At 44.3% G+C, this 16033-nt stretch overlaps 1 protein-coding gene across 5 annotated transcripts in view; it reads left to right on the top strand.

The window, feature by feature from the left end:
- RIPOR2 (RHO family interacting cell polarization regulator 2) overlaps positions 1-16033 on the top strand; it is a 69219-nt gene that overhangs the window by 26338 nt on the left and 26848 nt on the right. For all 5 annotated transcript variants that reach the window (XM_064705713.1, XM_064705712.1, XM_064705716.1 and 2 more), the window contains exons 2-8: positions 8312-8438; positions 9560-9715; positions 10350-10428; positions 10643-10666; positions 11653-11706; positions 14515-14664; positions 15562-15625. In XM_064705713.1, the coding sequence (XP_064561783.1) occupies positions 8312-8438; positions 9560-9715; positions 10350-10428; positions 10643-10666; positions 11653-11706; positions 14515-14664; positions 15562-15625 (654 nt within the window). The remainder of the gene's footprint in view (positions 1-8311; positions 8439-9559; positions 9716-10349; positions 10429-10642; positions 10667-11652; positions 11707-14514; positions 14665-15561; positions 15626-16033) is intronic.

Consider the following 16033-nt stretch of genomic DNA (forward strand, 5'->3'; position numbering starts at 1 on the left):
TCCCGTTAGTCAGTAAGGCGGAAGGGAGACCACCCACAGCACTCATGGGTTCCTAGGCCTCCCCTAACGCTAGTGCTTGCCAAAATAGGCAATCAGTTGGTCACTTCTTGTGACCTGAGCTAGGAAATTAAAATTCTGTCCAATATCTGTGGTCAACCAGGCCTGTGCTAAAAGAGGTAGAGAAGTAGTCAGGCTGCTCCTGGCTGGAGGAGTTCCCTCCCACCTGTTTTTCATCCTGCTAGTCCTACTGCTCACAAGGTTGCTCCTTGTAGTTTATCTCCTGATGCAGGGGTAGATAACAGAGCTGCCCAGGGTCTTGCACCTTTATGACCGTGCAGGGCTGCCCCAATGACAGTGTGGTTAATTGTGTGCTCAGGCCACTCTGCTGAACCGCTTGTTAGGGATTTTGTGCAAGGTGGATTTAAAGCATGAGAGGATTGTTCTCAGTTGTGTTTCAGAAGTGGTTTTTCTTTAGATTATTTGCCAGCACTTGAATGGCAGTGGGACTTCATTTTTAATTAAATCTTACATTGACATAAAGAATTATCAGTGATGAGTAGAATTGGAGTTGACTTCTAATCAAAGATAATTCTGCATACTGGGGTGGGTTTGAGATAAATGAATGTCAAATGTAATTAGATGGTCAGATTCTGATCCCTCAGCCACACTCATAAGTACAAGACCAAATTTTGCTTATTTATGCTAATGCAAGCTGAATACGATTGCCCCGTGTCTCTAATGATGTAGGGAGCAAGATTAGGGAGGGCTCCATGTGGCTCCTGCGCATGCTCACCCCAGCCACCAGTGTGAAATAAATGTTGGAACTGAAAAAAAAAAAAGGAGGTCAGCTGCCACGAACCCATCTGTTGTGTGCAGAGCCATTTAGGATCAAGTTTATTTTCCTTGGGTTTATTACAGTGGAATAACTCATTTGCATTTCCCTCTCCTTGGGTTTTCAGTTATACCAAGGGGGAAGGTCTTCCTCTGAAGGGAGGTTAAGCAGAGGCTCCCTGGCAACAAAAACAGGGAAATGGGGGCATTGCACTGAGAGCTCTGGTGAAGGAGTTGCTGCAAAAAGGGGAGGAAGAAGGCTGACTGTGGTATGAGACAAAATGAGTCCTGCTTTCACCTTAGCCCCTGCCAATCCTTATTCCTGTGTTCTAATGAAGGGATGAGAATTAGAGCCAAAGGCATGTTTTACAATAAACATAAAATCAAATGCAAAGTCCTCACATGTACTTTGGTACCTAGACTGGTGTGAGAGATAACTTACTGAATATGTGGAGCTAATATATTACAGTGGGAGCATCAGCTGTTCAGGTTCTATGCACTTACAGCCATATCTACTTCACCGTTTTGCTCTTGACATGGACTGGTAGCTTTCTTCTTACTATTCTGTTGCTTTTTGTGCAATAAAAAGGTTCATGTACATCATCTAGTTTGGGTAGGAGGAGCAGAAGAACAGCATGGGCTGTTCCAGATGGTAGACAATTTGTATTTCTGGTCAGGGTATCTAGTGATGAGCTAGCATTTGAATTGAAAATGCCCTTACATGCAACATTTAAAATGCTCTTACAGAAATGAGGCCATAAAGTACAAGCCTTTTTCCTAAGGCTTGTTACAATTTGAAACAAAAGCTGAAATTTGGTACTGAAATACTACATTTTAATTTATTAGAAACGGGTAATGGCGGCTTGTGCTCACTTGCGGGGATTTCTGCATGAAAAAATAAAGCTCCCAGCTGTGGGCTTAAGAGCTATAAAAGATGCATCAGCTGCATAAACATTTCTTTGTGCATTGCAAGAACAGAATCCACCTGAATTGAAGGTATTGAAATACAGCTAATACAAGAATCACTGTGGGTGTCCCTGATGGACATAAAGTCATCAGTGAGAAGTGTGCTCAAGCCTTCAGGGAGATCCTGCTGGACAGTCAGTGCTGAGGATGTCCATGGTGAAGGAAGAGACCACCTCAGGGAGAGCAGGATGAGCTGCCGTGGGCTCAGCTGAGATTCTTGCTGCTGCAAGAGGCGGGGCAGAAGTTTCCCGTCCTGTGCTGTGACTCCAATGGCTTTGATGCCCACCCAAGTGTGTCCCATGTGCTCCCACAGGTCTTGTTTGAAGGAGGGGGCTCCATCTCAGCTGCAGCTCCTTCTCTGTGCAGCACTGCTCTTCAGCCGTGTGGGGAAGCCCACGTGGCTTGTTCTGTGCACTAAAATTAACGCGTGGAGCTCATGGGTGTGCTGGCCTTTCACCGGCTGATGTAGGCTCAGGAAGTGTGCTGTTGGTGCAGCCATATGCTACTATTTAGGAATATCTCTAAGCCTTGGGCTTGGGTGGAACAAGTGCACATGATTTTATTCTGGCAGCCAAGAATAGTTCTTCAGATGGAGCTCACATGTCTGTGCAGTTCTAGCAAATGCTGCCCTGCACAAGGGAGGATAAAGTGCCATGAAGGTTGTAATTTGTGTGATCGAGTGACCAACAGAAGACACCTTTCTACAGGTGCTTCCAGGAGTCCCTCACCCCACAGAAATCTTCTTGACACATACAGAAATTATGAGCCTGCTCACTCATGCTTAAAGAGTTTTTGTCCTGAAAGTGTAAGAAGTCTTGTGCAAGAATTAAATTTCTTGTGAAAGCTTTTATAGTGCTCCTGAGCACTCTTATCCACATAGCACTGTCAAATTTTTATGTTTAAAAACCCAAAAGGATGTCTATTTTCTCATCCAAGATGCATGCCTCTGTACATTCTGGGAGCCTAGGAAGCATGGAAATCATAAATTCCAGGTGGTTATTTGGGCTACTGGCCATGCTGGCCTTGTATTGCCAAAGTGATTCAGCTAAATCAGAAGGAAGAAGTTGGAAAATAAATATTAAAAATTACTAGACTCAGGCTACAAAAGCAAGCAGGCATGAATTGAAGGTGCACTGAATGAGCTTGGCACTGTGAATGTGTGTAAGTTTAGAATTTCATTTTGCTCTTTGGGCTTACGAGTGCAAAGCAGAAAGAATTGGCTGTTTTGGAGTATGACATGACTATTAGGGCATAACAGTTCCTTCCCTTACTGTGGTTGTCTTTTGGAGAGATGTGTGGTCCTAATTGTCATCTCATTGCATTCAAAAGTTTTTCTCCTTTGTAGGCCAGCCAGCCCAATAAGCAGCATATAGACCTTGGCATAGATGAGAGAGGAAAATGTTCTTTTCTTTCATTAGTCACAAAGATATCGGCTCTTTTGTCAGGCATACCCCAGGTTTGCAGGTAAGAAATGTTCCTAGCACGGCAAACAGAATTGGTTGCCTTTTGTAGCCATCCACTCACGTTAGTTAGTGGGCCCCCTCAGCTCACCCTAACCTAGATAATTATCACTTGATTTTTAACAGGCAGCCTGCAGACCATCATAGATCAACATAGAAACCATCTCACTGCAGGGATTACCTCTCCTTAGATCCAGAATGGACCTTGAACCAAGAAATAATATAGGAAGAAAGGATGATCAAGGATGCGTTCAGTCACTCAGCCCTATCCCACGTTCCCATTTAATCAGCGATTGTACATAATCCCAGAGTGCCCTCGAAGCCTCAGCTCAGACAGCTCCCTTACACCTTACAGCAAATTCTAGACCTGGAGCCATAACTGTGGCTGCTGCACAGAACAGGAGGAATCAAGGACACCCTCACCACTGTGTATTGCAGCTTTACATGGCTGTTAGCACGTCTAGCAAAACCAATTTCCCCTCGTCATGTGGTGAGCAAAAAATACCATCTCCAAACTGGTTATGGGGAAGAAGCAAAGAAAAAAAGTTAGACTAGATTTTGCAAATATGTTTCAGCCTGAATTTCCCCTCTTAGCTTGAATCAAATACTGTTTATCAAATATTTTGGCACTGTGGGAGGTAGAGGTCTATGCTGAGGGTGATGAAGAGAGGGCAGCCCTGTGAAAGTGATTGTCCTTTCCCCACTCATTAGCTCAGGCTCAGCTGCTTCCCCATTTCCAGACTGAAAGAAGAGCTGAGAGAGGGGACTTTTATTTCCCTGGGGACAGAGACATCATCAATTATCTGCCATTCTGTGCTGCAAGCTGTCAGCGAATAGGGCAGAGGAGTACTGATAGGATTTCACCTTATCCCTTGACTCACTGATGGGCTCATCATTCAACTGCTGTGCACTTAGCATGGGCAGTACTAATTATATTAATTATACTTATACACAGGGCATGCTTATATTAGCAGTAAGGAGACTGCTGTCTTTTTAAAATGAAACATCCCTGGTTCATTAACTATATAGATTTAGAAGTGTAAGTGTAGTCATTATATCCACTGCTGAAGTGGACCTCTCAAATCACAGAAGCATTTAATATCATTTTGGATGTGCAACTTGCATTATATTGAGAGCAATGTTTATATTGCATGTAGAAGACAGTAGCATTATATCACATAAGTGCTAAATGTAGACTGAGAAACTCGATCACTCCCTTGGCATAGCACCAGAATGGCCTTAGCAGTGTTCAGCTGTGGGGATACCCATCAGGTCAGCAAGAGATCTGGGTGAGCCCTCAGGGGCTGAGCTTTGCTGAAATTACACTAGCAACTGCACCCATGCAGACCATCAGGATACAGCTGTACTATTAAATTCAGAGGTAGATTTATGTAGTTGATAGCAGAGAGACCTGTGAATGGTTTAAGAGGCAGGAAGAGAAACACCTCTCAAGACAGAGTATCACAACAGCATGACAGAAGCTCATCACTCAAAGTGTATTTGCAAGATGGGTATCATTAATAATCCATCGATGCAGTGCCCATATGCTGCCATTGTCTCTGGGAATCTGGGCCAAGGGGCTGATGCAATTTTCTGAGGTTGGTTGGAAGTGTCTGAGATGTCATATTATGAATATTAGTCTAAATCTTAAGAACAGATGGTGTTGGTACAATACAGTCAACCTTTAACCTGACCAATGGAAAATAACAGAACAGAACTGGGAGATTTCACCAGTTCCTACTGCTACTTCCTTTTATCTCAGTTTTCTTCTGTACAGAAATTAAACATACATTATTCACCAAGATTATATATAATATATAGGGAGAGGCCACAAGCCTATCTGGGCTCTGGGTTCTGACCATTTTATGCAGAAGCAAAGCAAAAGTAGCTCCAGGCAGGTCTTCAATTTGCATTTCAATTGCACTTCTTGCACATTTTTCTAGTATCTTGGGGATAGTCTTAGCTACTAAAGCCTTTTAAAGCCATCTGAGTGCTTGAGCAAAATAAAGAAAATAAATAAGTACATTCCTTTTCCAAGATTATTTATTTTTTAAGTTTGCCCAAAGGAAAAGAAAATCAAAACAGTTCCACTGTTTCTGCACAGTCAGATTTGGACACTAAGATTCTGTTCAGAGTGAAAGCTATTAGTGTTCTGATCATGTTAATAGAGAAGAGACATCATGCAGAAGATGCTAGCATTTTCACTGCAGTTTTGAATCTAAAGCCCTTTTCATAGCCAGTGTGGTTGTGATTAGCACCCAACTTCAAGTTTTGTTTTACCTCTCTTATTTTTTGAGGAATTGTTGGTGTTTATGCTGCTAAATCTCCTCTGACTGTCAGTGCTATTTAGCTCCTCCTAGGTCTCCAGATGTTGTCAGTGTGTGTGTGTTAATCATCCTGTCAAGCCGTGCAAGTACTGAACACTTGCAAGGGATTTTCTTTCTGCTCCTTGGCACTCTGGACCAGATTTTTGATGCAAATCCTTGTATGGGAGCATGCAGATTGCAGCCTAATTGTCTAAAGGTTATTTGCACACCCAAAGGGAACTTGCTGTGCAGCCCCCAGAGTGCTGTGGTCGGGTGGTTTCCGCTCTGTCTCGCAGGACATGGCTCTCTGTGCAGTTTGAACTGTTAGGCATAAGCTGACCCAGGGAAACTCTCTACCATCTATAGGGATGCGAGGTTTGACCCTGGAAGCTGCAAAATGCCTTCTGGCAAGTGCTGTGCCAGGTATCAGCTAGCCTGAGCACAGCTCAGCCCTGCAGAGGTGTGCAGAGAGCCTTATGCATGTAGGGGTGAGTACAGAGCCAAATTTGGGCTCTCAGTGAGCAAAGACTCAAGTACCTCCAGCTGTGGCTGGAGCATGTTTATCCCTGTGTGAGTTAGCCAAAGTGCATCCTCACTGTGGTATCTTCTGAGTTGGTGATGAGTAGCAGCTCCAGAGCCTCTCTGCTCCTCCGTGCTCTCCCCTTTCCATGGGTTTGTGCCCAACACAGGTGCTCGTGGTCCTGCTCTGCCTGAAAGCAGCTTCTGTGTCCCAGGGATTTATCCTTGCTGTGGTAAAACTCTCTGAGCTGAGTGGGCTGCATCTAGGCTAGGCGGGGACATGAATGGTGAAGTACCATTGCCTGCTGACCACAGGGGAGGAGAAAGCTGTCTTTCACTGCACCCCGTGTGGTATCTCTGAAGCTGTTCAGTCAGGGGGACACCCTCACTTCCAAAACAGGAAGATGTACTCTGGTTGGGTTGTGCAATAGAGAAAATGTCTCATTAGCAGTAGTGCTGGCAATGCTGGGATTGGAAGAAGTGTTTCTGCCATGTTCTTGCTGAAATATTCCTGACAAAGCTGCTCCTTGGGCAATGCAGTCTCCTCCAAAGAGAAACAGTAGTTTGCCATGGCACCCACTGCCACCCCAAAGAATATTTGCCCAGTTTAATGCTCCAAATTAAATATAACTGAGCAGTGCACAATGTTTCCCCACATATTTGCTTTCTGCAGTGAATGTTTGCCATGCAAGCAGCACGTAGCTCTGGTGCTTATCATTAATAAATATGTTCAGTTGTGAAGGCTCACAGTGTAGATGTCTGGCTTTCACAAATGGATGTTTTATTGGGCACTCTCAGTCATTCCTGACCTGTGGGGATGAGAGGGTGGTTTAGACTTGCTGTCACCCCCTTAGCCCTGTAGGTCAGAGTTTCACAGAACATCAGCTCCACTGCCTGCAGGCAGCTCCAGCCCCTGCCATGCCATCCTGCTTCATTACCAAGCTCATCCCTCAGCCCAGCTACTGGAGTGAAATGAACTGGGGCCATGGGGCAGGCTGGGTCCAGCTTTTAAAATAGATGGAAAAGAACTGCTAAAACCCCTCTTCTTCATTTTCTGTCAGGTTATTTTTAAGCTGGCCTAGTTTCTCAGTCCGTTTCACAGCACAGTGGTGTCATCAGCTGAACTGATATCCCAGGAAGGATGGAGGCAGTGAGAGGATAGGTCCTGCAGGATGGGGGAGCCATGGCTGGCAGCACCCGCTGACCAGCTCCCTCTTCTCCAGCATCCCCATTTTCCTCCTGCTCCCTGCCCTGCTGCCTGGCCTGTGTTGGCCTTGGTGATCCTCACAAATTGGTGGGGCCATTCCTCTTACCAGAGCAGCACAAAACCAAGCCAGCAGAAAAATCAATTTAATTGTCTGCCAAGGGCAGAGACAAGAAAAAACAGTGGATTAAGGAGAAAAGGAAGACAAAGGTGTCCCCCTTTACCCTTGTGGCAGCAGACAGAGCTGCTGTGAACCGTAGCACTTCTCTGCTATTTATTTGTGGATGGATTGAAATCATCCTAGTTTAGTGCAGATGCCAAGCTGGGCATTGGAAATGAGCACACAGAGGGCAAGGGCTTCCTCCCTGCTGTGCTCTCCCCACCCAAACACATGAAATGCAGAGCATACAGTGCCTGGAGCTTGTTTACTCCTCTCTCCTCACAGTGGAGGACATCCCTCTCATCACGGCATGTCATGGCTGCACACACAGCCACTGTGTCTTCCTTCTCAGCAGCCCCTGGGCTGAGCAGCCATGGGAGCAAGGATCAAAGGGGAGCTGCAGGGCATTCATGATGTATCAATCCTTTCTAAAATTATTACTGTGTATAATCACACTTTGCAGTGACGGTGAGTGCCTCCAAGAGCTCTGCACGCTCCCATAATAATTCCCAGGACAGATCGGGATGCTGGAGCTGGGGGTGAAGCATGCCTGGCCTGGCAGAAATTGGGGATGGCATTGGGATTATCACATTGAAGTATCTGATTTCTAGTCCCACATCCGGACCCTCTTTGTGTCTCTGGCACATTTTCAGTATACCCTGGGCTGGAAGTCAGAAATTTGAATAGGATTGTTTTGGTTTTGAGTGGGCATGATTTGGAAATGCACACAGATTTGTGCCCTGGCTTGCAGCCCCTCGTGGGGTTCAGGTGCCCCTTAATGTCACGGATGGACACTAGGCTGTCTGGCCTCACTGCCTTTTACTGTAATTCCGCCCTCACTGACAGGCTTTCTGTTGTTTTTCAGGAATATCGCCAAGGCTCTCTGACATCATGTCAATAGGATCACATTCATTCTCCCCAGGAGGTCCTAATGGGATTATTAGAAGTCAGTCTTTTGCTGGCTTCAGCGGGCTTCAGGAAAGACGGTCCAGGCAAGTGCCCTTGCTCTCTAGGGGGAATTTCAAAATCGGGCTGTAAGGGACTTCTGGGCTTTAGGGGATGAAAGGGGAAAGGAGGTGAGAGAGGACTTCTATCTTTCTGACTCTCTGCCAAATAAAATATCCTAGGCTAAAATGTGTCTATATTTTTTGTATAACTAAGGTGTTACCCTTGGCCTGTTTGCCTCTCCCCCATTAATGCAGGGCTTCCTCACATGCCTCAGAGCTGTGAGAGAATTTCAGAGAACAGTTTTAACTTACGCAGTGATCTTTTCAACATGTGAAATGTGCAGGAACAACTTGCCATCACCTCCTGTTTAAGACCACTGCTGCCTAAAAGACAGTTTTCTCACTGCTGCACCACCACGAATCCAAAACAAAGCTGTTTCCCTGAGATTGGCTGTGGAGCCTTTCTGTACACTGCCACTTAGCTACACAGGACTTAGGGCTTTGAATCAGGCATGCCCAAGCCATGCAGCCCTGGTTGCTCCCAGAGGCTACTTTACAATTGATTTTAACTTGTGTAGTCTCCCAGTGCCAGAGCACCAGTTAGCAACTGAGGAGTAACAGTAGGCAAAGGAGCTCCCACTGTCAGCCCAAGTCAATGATCCTTGTTAGATGCTGGCAAAGCAAAGCCCCCAAAGAGGCACCTGTATGCAACACAACTGTCCTCACTTTGCCATGCACTGCATACTCAAGACCTGTGACACTGTTCTCCAGAAACTCAATCAAATCCCAATCTTCCTTAGGATCTGCAGGCTTTATACCTGAGATTATCTGGGCTCCCCTTTCTGTTTAGCACCTGGATGTAGCTCAGCTCTCTCATGGGCTATCTAATGTAAGTTAGGACAGGCATAATGTAAGACAGAGAAATGTCTGATGAGCCTCAGAGTCGGCCTTGCATTTCCAGAGAAGCAATTATGTCTGAGGAAGCAAATATCCCAGGCTGCCCAGATTCTTAACCCATAAAGAAATGCAGACCTTTAATGGGCAGGCACAGAAGCAGATTCATTTTTTGCTAGCAGAGATAATATCACAAGATTTCTTCAAGCTACACTCCTTTGAGATTTCTATGATTTATAGGGATTTCTTCTTCTTTGATGTTCATTTTGCAGGTGTAACTCTTTTATTGAAAATTCCTCAGCGCTCAAGAAGCCCCAAGCAAAGGTGAAGAAAATGCATAATTTGGGCCATAAGAACAGCACCACGCCCAAAGAACCCCAGCCTAAAAGGATGGAAGAGGTCTACCGAGCCCTGAAGAGTGGCCTGGAGTAAGAGCTTTTATCCTGCTTGGTGACTGAAGCTTTATGTGACATTTTAGAGCCTAGAGAAACAAAAACAGGGATCCTTCCTCATAAGAGATGAACATACACCTCTTGAAGTCTGGATTGTGACACTTAGTATCTAAAATATTTGTATGGGAAACAGGAATACAGGAGGCAGAATCCCATTTCCATTCACATTTTGAGAAAAGCTCCCAAATTCTGGGATTTCAGCATCAAATTTTTTTTCCCTCGGAGTTTCCTAGAGTCCTATCAAAGGCTTGTATTGCCTTTCAGATAACATCCCAGATGATAACAGGGCTTTAATCAGCCAGATAACAGGCGTAGCGACTGAAAGGCACCAGCCCATAAACTGAGCAGCAGATTAGCTTACTTGAAACTGGTTGTTCAGTGTAAAGAGAACATTTAGCTCTTACACAGTTAAATAAGTGGGCTCCTATTTATTCCCAAAAAGGCAGCAGGGAGCTGCTTTTAGGACAGATCAACGTAAATGAGTTTTTTGTCTGTAAACACATCCAGTGAGGAAAGCCATTTGTCAGGCAGATTTTCTTTTAGGATGGTCATCAGCCAGCTTGGTATGTGCTGCAGAGCTCATGCATCGTTCTCTGGTTTGTGTTTGCAGTGAATATCTGGAAGTTCACCAGACAGAGCTGGATAAGCTGACTACTCAGTTAAAAGACATGAAAAGAAACTCCCGCCTGGTACGTGCCGTGCTTTTTCATGTGTAGGTGCACAGTGGCCTTCTTGAGGTGCTGGAGAAGCCAAGGGATGGGTGTGGGATACAGGGAATTTGCACTGGTGCTCTTCTTCCCTTCTAGCCATTGTCTTGTTTGTGACTTCTGAGTGTCAAACAATACTTTTTCTCATGGTGCTGTTGTGTTGCAAAATTAATCAGTTTTGTGTTCTCTGTTGCAGGGAGTCCTGTACGATTTAGATAAGGTATGCTACTCCCTTCAACAGTCATTTTGCAAGAAAGCATTAATATCCTTACAATGTACATGGAAACCTTTCTCAGAGGAACTGCTTGCCATGCCAACACCTGCATTTCAAAGGAAGAAGTCCCACTCTCCTCCTCTTCCCAGGGGCTCTGGCATTGCCCACTAATGTAACATCAAACACAGTGTGCTCACTGATCTGGTGTCAAACGTGCCCCACCCACCCTTTTTCTGCAGTCTGCCAGGTCAGACTGGCTCTGGGACGGGCACAGAGAGACAGACCCCTGCCAGGCAAGGAAAGAAGGAAGCAGAGGAGAGACTTCCTTTTTCTCTCAGCTGACAGCCATTAAATCCATTCCTTTGTGCAAATTGTCTTAGCCAGCCCCCAGTCAGATGGGGGCTGATAGCAGTGCACAGGGGGCTGGGGGGGATCCAGGTCAAGCCCCAGTTCAGTCCTGCTCCTGCGAGTTCTGAAGAAAGAAAAATTGAAAATATATTTTGCCTGCAGGAAAATTTGGGTGAAAGAAATCTTTCAAAAACATTTCCTGAAAATGTCTGACTTTTTTTTCAGTCAAAATGCCAAGCTTGAGCTTATTCTCAAAACCAGCTTGATAAGGAAGACAATGGATCTTGAAATGCAAAGCCTGATCAAAATTAATATGGGATTTCAAAGTACTGAAAACATTATTTTTTAACCTAAAAAAAGCTCTGCTTTCTTTGGGTTTTTTTGTTTGTTTTTTAAATAATTAAAAAATAATTAGTAAATGTAATTTAAAAATATACATTAGGTAACGGAGTGAAGGAGCTCCATTGTCAGCAGCAGCTTAACAGTAGTAGGGTGGGACAACTGATTCTGGATTCATGGTCATGGAAATCCTGTGTGTTTTAAGCAGGAGTATCTTGGACCCATGGGGACTAGCAGAGCTAGCATAGCAGTGGCTTACTAATTTATTTAAAGGTGCCTCACCTCTGCCTTTTCCTTTCTTTCAGCAAATCAAAGCAGTTGAGAGATACATGAGAAGGCTGGAGTTCCACATTAGCAAGGTAATGAGCTCTCTCCTATCATCTTTCTTCTGCATCTGTTCCTATATTATTGAGGAAACAAACCCTTGGCCTCCTGCTACCCCTTTGTGCTGGGGAGGCCGCTCCCAGACTGGCTGTTTTTTCCATGATAGGCTGGTGGTCAGAGCCAAAGAAAGGGTTTCCACATAGATCCCAAGGTCCAGCCATGCCCCAAGACACTCCCACATACTTTTAGGTACAGAGAGAACATTGGGTTGGAGACCTGCTGGGGAAAATCTATCTCACAGCATGCTTGTTGTCAAACTTGAGGTAGAAGGAGAGTTGCATCTGAAAGCAATTTAATTCAGCAGTTATCTCTAGCACACACAGCAGCTAGTTTGGATTTATTCCTGGATTTCACTGCTAATGCTTTTGCTGCGTGGTTTGGGGCCCACATCCATTTGAATGCATCGGTAAGAATATTGGTGCAGGTACTTGTGATTTATACTAATACGTTTTAGAGCTGGGTGAAATCCATGGCGTGTATTCTCTTACTTATAAACATATCTGCTAGTGATTAGTTGCTTTTTTAAGCCTGACAAAGAAATGAATTATTTTTGACAGATGAAATGTCCTTTGAGAGTCATTTAAAAAGCATTTGTGCAGCTTCAAGTCCTCTAATTATGACAACCTATCCAAACCTTTTAATTTCAGTCCTCTTACTCTTGGAGCTGAAAATAAAAATATAAATCATGAGGTGATAGACTGAGATTTTGTTCCCCAAGCCACCTACTCCCTTGCTGGCAACATGAATGGCAAAAATTAGTACTTAAGGAACATTTCCATTCAAATCCTTCCCACTTCAGCCTGCTCAGAGCTAATGGTTTCTGGGTTTAGAATAAGAGTGAAAAGCACCAAACACGAGAGGTAACGCTGGTCAGTGTTACTCAGGCTTGCCAACTGCATGAGTTCACTCTGTAACCCATGGCAACAGAGACAAAAGGAACCAAGTGTGTGGCATTAAAGCCCACAGGCTTGGGCAGGTGTAGAAACATCTTTGTTTCTAATGACAGAAAAGGTTTTTTCAGCAGTATTTAATCAGGGACACAGAGGTGTCCTCTGCCTTTTACCTGCCACTGGTCTGTGAAGGAAGCAAAGCAAGGAAGATGGGGTGCACCGCAGCAGATCCCACATACCTGGGGAGCAGATGAGCATGTCCTAGCTACATTCACATGGGCAGGAGCCGGATATCAATCACAGACCAAGGCTCCACTCCAATGTCAGAAGTAAATACCAAGTGACAGCTATTTATAGTAGCTGTCTTTAGCTTGCTGGCTAGCAAGAGAAACAGGAGTGAGTATGAGTGCAGAAAGCTTTTTTTGTAACTTCAAAATGGTAAAATGCTACCCGTGCCTTCATTAACTTATGCTGAACTATTTCACTTTGCAAAGCATCCCTGTTTTGCGTGGGGTGCCCCAGGTCAGAGACTTCAGCCACCAGTTATCCAAGGTAGCCTTGTAAAAATTGACCCAAGGCTTTGAAGCCATCAGGAAGACAAGTCCTGTTCCAAACAAATTAGCAACAGCACTTTTTGTTAGAGGTTAAGCAGGCTTGGGAAGTGGGATTGGAAACATGCCTGGATTGTCACATCAGGCCCATCTCTAATGCAGCACACAGAGTCACAGACTGATGAAGCCAAGGTGCTTTCAGAGAGAGAAATTCTCCCATGAAAATCCATTGCTGAGCAGAAGCACTGTGGGACCCAGAGTGACCTCTTGATTTCACAATTTTTTGGCAAAACCCAAATATCATCCTGTTTTAGGAGGGATGTTAGAAGCAGAAAGAAGAGACAGCTTCTTTCATTCCTGTTCTTCTCCTTACCCTGACAGTCAGATTAGAAAACCCACATCTTCTGTATCTGGCAGATTTAGTTTATAAAAATAAAAAACGACTATATATAGCTGGTGTATATATGTGCATATATTACTCAGTTGTAGTAAATGTGTGCGTTCAGTACAGGGATTAGAGGGAAAAGGGAAACGAAAGCACAAGGTGTGTAAATCCATTGCTCCTCTGAAGCTAGATCCAGGTGAGACTTCAAACTGTGTGTGACTGTGCTTTGCAAAACTTCAGAGCACTTAGAATATGTTGGGTTAACATATATAATAAGTTATGTTAAGGGAGTGTAAGAAAATGACTTGGTGTAAGTGTCTGGGGGGGGGTTGAAGTTCAAAATACTTTTTTAACTTGACATTAGCTGTTTGTAAGCCCTTTACTTGTGCCGACTCCTAGTATGACTCCAGTTTCTGGAGCATGGACAGTAAAAGTTTAAAATATCACTCCCAGCTTCCAATTCTACCTATTAGTAGTATTGGAACAGGTTTGATATTGCAACAGCTTTGATCCATGGCTGATATTAAGGAACCAGAGCCACTGCTGACCCTGCTAAATGTGCCATTTACCACTTCCAGTTGCATTTGGCAGTGTGTACATTGCAGTTGCCTTTTAAAGAGCTCTTCCACAGCGAGATGTTTGAGAAGCTGGCTGCATTCCTGCCTCACTGGTACGATGGGGAGAACACAAGTAACAATGCTTAGAGGCATGCAGGGCCAGCAGGTGAATTGCTGGCATCTACTGTTGCTCTATTGAGATTTTTACAGTGGAAGTTACTTTCATCTTGTGTTTCTTTTCCACAGACTGTAACACTATCACAGCTTCATTTCCTCAGCTCCTCCATTGGGTATAATGGTTTGGCTGAGTTTTCTTTTAATGCAAATGACTTCATTGTGTTGGCTTTATTTTGCTGGGCTTTCTGGGTTTTTTTCAGTACACTTCCCTTGTTCCCACTAGGTGGATGAGCTTTATGAAGCCTATTGTATCCAAAGACGTCTCTGTGATGGTGCCAGCAAAATGAAGCAAGCTTTTGCAATGTCTCCTGCCAGCAAAGCAGCTCGAGAGAGTTTGACTGAAATCAACAGGAGCTACAAGGAGTACACAGAGGTACATCCTCATCAGTTCATTCTTTTCACTCTCACACTGATTGAAAGCCATGGGAACTTTGCCACTAATTTCAGGAAGAGTTTCATCCAGAAATAAAAGAAAACTCATCAAAGAGGAATTAGTATTTCTTTTTCTTCAGGTGAATACCTGATGACTGACAAAGACAGGTTACACGAGCCCAAAGAGTTCCTTGAAATAACAGTTTATTCTCTATAAGAGCAGGGTTATACCTAGGAACTGCAGCACAAAAGCAAAAGCATCAATCTGTCCCAAACCTACTTAAACTCCCAACTACCTCCTTCCAACCTGCAGATGTAGGGATGGCAGCTTGACTGGAAATGATGTGCCTGCAGACATAGGCATTGTGTGTGTGCTTGCTGTGATCAAAATCTATTTTATTGAGCAGGCAGGAGATGGTGAACAAGTCTAACAGTGTTGCAGACTTCCCAGCACACAAGCTGTGACAACCTTCCAAAACCTGAAGGAGGAACTGGAGAGGTTCTAATATCCATCTCTCACAGCCTTCTTTCTTAATGTAGTCCACATTTCTTGAGAGATTAAATCATGCTGGGAGCCACTTCGCCATAGAGCTGCTGCTGTGGCGCAAGTCCTGGCTGGAGAGGACCAGAAAAGTGAGCAGGTTACACTCCAAGGCTCAAAGCTTCCCTTTTGCCATCTTGAGGATTAGCATGCAGCAGCAGACAAGCACAGGGTTGCAGTGTCAAAAAAAGCAGGCATAGCTGCCATTTTTTAGGGCCACCCCTAGGTAAACAAGAAGGATGACTCTGAGATTGATTTTATTGCAGAATATCTTGAATCTATCCTTACAAACAGACCTTAAAAAAATAAACCCCAGAGACGTTTTGTCTGCCCTCACTGTTCTCTTTTCCAACACAGAACATGTGTACCATAGAAGCAGAGCTGGAAAACCTACTGGGGGAGTTCTGCATCAAGATGAAAGGTAAGTGCCTTTTCACCTTTCCCTTCTTTCTCAGAAACAGTAGCAGTTGCTGCACACATTGATGAGGGAATTGAGACGTGCTGTGTGACATGCATTTATGACAGGTGGGGTTTCTCACCCATTGCTGGGCCTTCAAACCCCCTGTTCACACCCCTGCCCACTGGATTACAGAAACAGAAACGCCAATGCTTACAAGCTTTCTGAGGTTCTGCTTTTTGTTTTCTAGACTAATTACCTCCCACAAAGACTCCTCCCAACAGCCAAAGCAATTCAGTTTTGAAGACTGCTGTCATTTTTGCCTCTATTTTCAGTAATTCTTTGAGAAGGTGACTGGGAAATTATCAGAATTTCCATGGAGCTGAACTTGAAATGTAAAATACCTTCTTAATTTGACATCAGCTATTTCTA

The sequence above is a fragment of the Zonotrichia leucophrys genome, chromosome 2, assembly GCF_028769735.1.
Source record: "Zonotrichia leucophrys gambelii isolate GWCS_2022_RI chromosome 2, RI_Zleu_2.0, whole genome shotgun sequence".
Lineage (NCBI taxonomy): Eukaryota > Metazoa > Chordata > Aves > Passeriformes > Passerellidae > Zonotrichia > Zonotrichia leucophrys.